A 3,633-nucleotide genomic window follows, 5' to 3' on the forward strand; every position below is an offset into this window, starting at 1 on the left:
GTTTGTTTCACAAATGATAGCCCAGTTATTGAAACTTAATATAATAAATAAGAGTTAAAAGGGAGAATGGGCATTGCCGCCTCTTGCGGCGTGGGTGGGGCTGACAATAATAGACTACATTATGCAGTTCATTTAGTTAACAAGTGAAATAATGGGGAAGCGTGCAGTGTGAATGCCAAGAGAAAAGGCACAAAACCCTATTGAGAGCTCTTAGGCGCTCACAGCGTAACCGTCACATGGCCGAACCGGGTCTACAACTATTTAAAGAGCAACAGTGTCCTTTCAGCACCACTCCGCTGTCCATCCTCGACGCAAGCAGATCAGAGACAGGACACGCAGACTGAAACAAAGTTGATCAACTACTGAACAACAATATTGAAAAGATGCCGAGGTCTTTTCTTGTGGATTCCTTGATTTTGAGGGAGGCAAATGATAAAGGCAATGAGAACAATCCACCTTTATTTCCTTACGCTGTGCACCCGTCCCATCTACAAGGGCTGTCGGGCTCTTGCCACTCACGGAAGGCGGGCTTGCTGTGCTTCTGTCCGCTGTGCATGGCCGCATCCCAGCTGCACCCGTCTCCACCGACCTTGCCACTCCTCAAGGCATCGTTCCCAACCTTCGGCTCCCAATACTGTCACTCTGCGCTATCAAGGCATCACTCGTCCTCAACCGGCATCAACCTCAACCATGGCCCGGGGATTTATCAAGCAAGCTATCCAGTTCCAGATCCGCGACAATTTCACTGCATCTCCATTGGTGAGTAAACTTTTCGAATGCGCAAATATGGCTATGGCTCACTTCTTAGTTTACAAAGTATAGAATTTGCTCAGCAAGTTTTCTTTGGAATTTCAAAATTTACATTGTGGCTAATTTCATTTTGCATTTAACTAATGACTTTATTTGCTATGTTTCTACAGAAAACAACAATAGCCAACTTCAGAGCAGCAAGCGCATGCGCACAGCTTTCACCAGCACACAACTTTTGGAGTTGGAGAGAGAGTTCACCTCCAACATGTACCTCTCCAGACTTCGGCGCATCGAGATCGCCACCTATCTAAACCTGTCAGAGAAGCAGGTCAAGATCTGGTTCCAGAACCGCAGGGTCAAACACAAAAAGGAAGGGAAGAGCAGCGCGCACAGGACGGGCTCACACAGTTGCAAGTGTTCGTCTCTGTCATCGGCACGATGCTCGGAGGAGGAGGAGGATGACATCGCCATGTCTCCTTCCTCATCAGGGAAAGAGGATGGAGACTTGTCCGTCTCCCCCTGAATGTCCCTTTACCCCTAACAGAGACTTGGTCCTCATGGCACCTGTGAAATTTTGAATGCAGCCAAAAAGTCGACTGTTCTGATTGTGTTCAGTCACCTGTACATAGGGAGAGAATATATAATCAGGGAAATTGCCCTGTAATATTGTATAGTTGTATACATGTTGTACGTTTTGTATGTAGTTTTTTTCTGAAAACGGCCTTTTCGTTGTTGCCAATCCAAATGGATTCTGTTACAGCCACGCAAGATTGATATTTGTATAATGACATACCCAAATGACAAAATGAACAGCAACATTTGTTAGTATTATGTTTGGGAACCAATAGCAGTATTTTGAAAAAATTGTGAATACTGGCTAGCTTTAAGCGCATCTATTTGGATGTAACGTTGACGGAAGTATGGAATGTGGAAATATGTGGAGAGTTGTTTCCTCACAATGTCAAACTTATTATATCTTCAGTGTAATTGAAAATATTTATTTATTTAAAAATGTTAATAATTGAATAAAGAATATTTCTTAGTGATACACTCTCGACTCTTGGTCAAATGGTTTACAGTTGCGCACCACTGGGAGCGCACACACACACACAGACGATATGCACACAGTTCATGCGTATTTTATGAGATACAAACTCGGTACAAATAATACATAAGAAATGACACCATAAATAGTGTGTGTGTGTGTGTGTGTGTGTGTGTGTGTGTGTGTGTGTGTGTGTGTGTGTGTGTGTGTGTGTGTGTGTGTGTGTGTGTGTGTATGTGTGTGTATTGATATTATTTGATCTACTACGCGGCGTGTTGTATGTGTCTTTCATAACCATTTGGCAAGTTGGTTAGTTCATTTGACTAAACTGTGCCATCCCCTGTGTTTGATGCAACAGGTGCACGTCTATTCCACATTTATTTTTTTAGTTTGTGCAAGTTCACAAAACAATCCAGGTCTATGTTAGTAAGCTAACTCATGTGCGTCATTTAGATTGCTGCGCGCACGGGTTTTTCACTGAGTAAAGACTGGAAGAAAAAAAGCTGACTGAAAAGGACAAGGGTTATTCTTTGTCCAAGGGACTAGGAGATTGTCGAGTACTCTGTTGGATAAACAGTCTTGGCACCTTTTACACGCCTTTTAGCAGGAAGAATCGATCGAATATTACGCACAAAGATTGTCCCTTCCCTTTCCGCATTGAAACTGTGGAGCTCTGTCAGATACATGAATACAGATATAAAAGGCTGCGCGCATATGGGTAAAAAGTGTTCCAAAAGATTCCCTGGTTCCCCTCTCTCAACACAAGTGCTATACGAGGTCGGTAATCTCCGTCAAGAAAGAGACATTCATGGGTCCTCTCAGGCTTTCCCTGGGGAGAGCTCTCAAAGCCCCAAGTTAGCATGCAGGGGCCCTTGGAACTCCACACAGCGGCTCACGCTCTTGTCATATCAGAAATCTGCTTCATCCCGATGTCCTGATCCGTCTCGTGCGAGGGAGTTAATAACCACTACGGGGTGTATTAAGGAGTGAATGAAAGTGCGCAAATGAACAGATTCATCACTGTGTACATTTGAATAAATATTCAAAGAGAGGCTCATTTGCTATCCATATAATTCCTGTTGATCTGTGATTTTGTTATGGTGTTCTATACTGATGCTTAACTGAATTAATGTATTGCTGCCATTCTGAAAATAAATTCTAATATACTTCAATTCAATTGCTTTTCATGAATATTATTAGGTTATTATTTCCAAATAGACTACTTGGTAACTGGCTTCTCAGAATAATTTAAGGGCAACCCAAAGCATCGAGTTTTTGATTGGCTATTCTATTAGTACTCTCGTATCTATCAACATTATTATGAAATAATTCCTGTATAGGCTACAAAGACAGGGGATATTATGACAAGTGACTGCATTTAAAAAAAACATTTGGTTGGGAAAAGCGCATGGTTTTGGATGATGGTGGAGTTCTAACGATAGGCCCAAAATGGGCATCCTATACGCGCACCACTGCCCTCCTTGTTCATTACGGACTTCTCAAAACTACATTTATTTAGTGAAATGAGATTTAAATGGTGTTTACTTCTCTGGAAACGTACCATCAGCCCGTGGTGACAACAAAGACTTGCCGTAGGACTGCACATTTGCTAAATTATTCACGTTATTGTGCCTTTGGGATGAGAAATTGCACTTGTAAACTTTAATTTAATTGTTCACTTAAACATTTTAACAAAACTCCAATATTTGCATTTGTTAAGATATGGGATTAGGCCATTTTGTTAATTGCACCATACAGCCCCATTTTGCTCACTGCGTCCTCTGCTAAGCGCCCTTTATCCATTCAATAGCCCGAGGGTATGCGCCCTGGGGGAGCTT

General features: G+C 42.3%; 1 protein-coding gene across 1 annotated transcript; it reads left to right on the top strand.

Moving 5' to 3' along the window:
• Window positions 1-236: 236 nt before the first annotated feature.
• Window positions 237-1,273, top strand: gsx1 (GS homeobox 1; the record flags this gene model as incomplete). Its single annotated transcript, XM_083686118.1, is given in 3 exon segments — window positions 237-341; window positions 345-759; window positions 921-1,273. Coding segments are annotated over 3 exon segments (873 nt in total).
• Window positions 1,274-3,633: the final 2,360 nt, after the last annotated feature.

Source organism: Argentina silus (assembly GCF_951799395.1).
Source record: "Argentina silus genome assembly, chromosome: 2".
Lineage (NCBI taxonomy): Eukaryota > Metazoa > Chordata > Actinopteri > Argentiniformes > Argentinidae > Argentina > Argentina silus.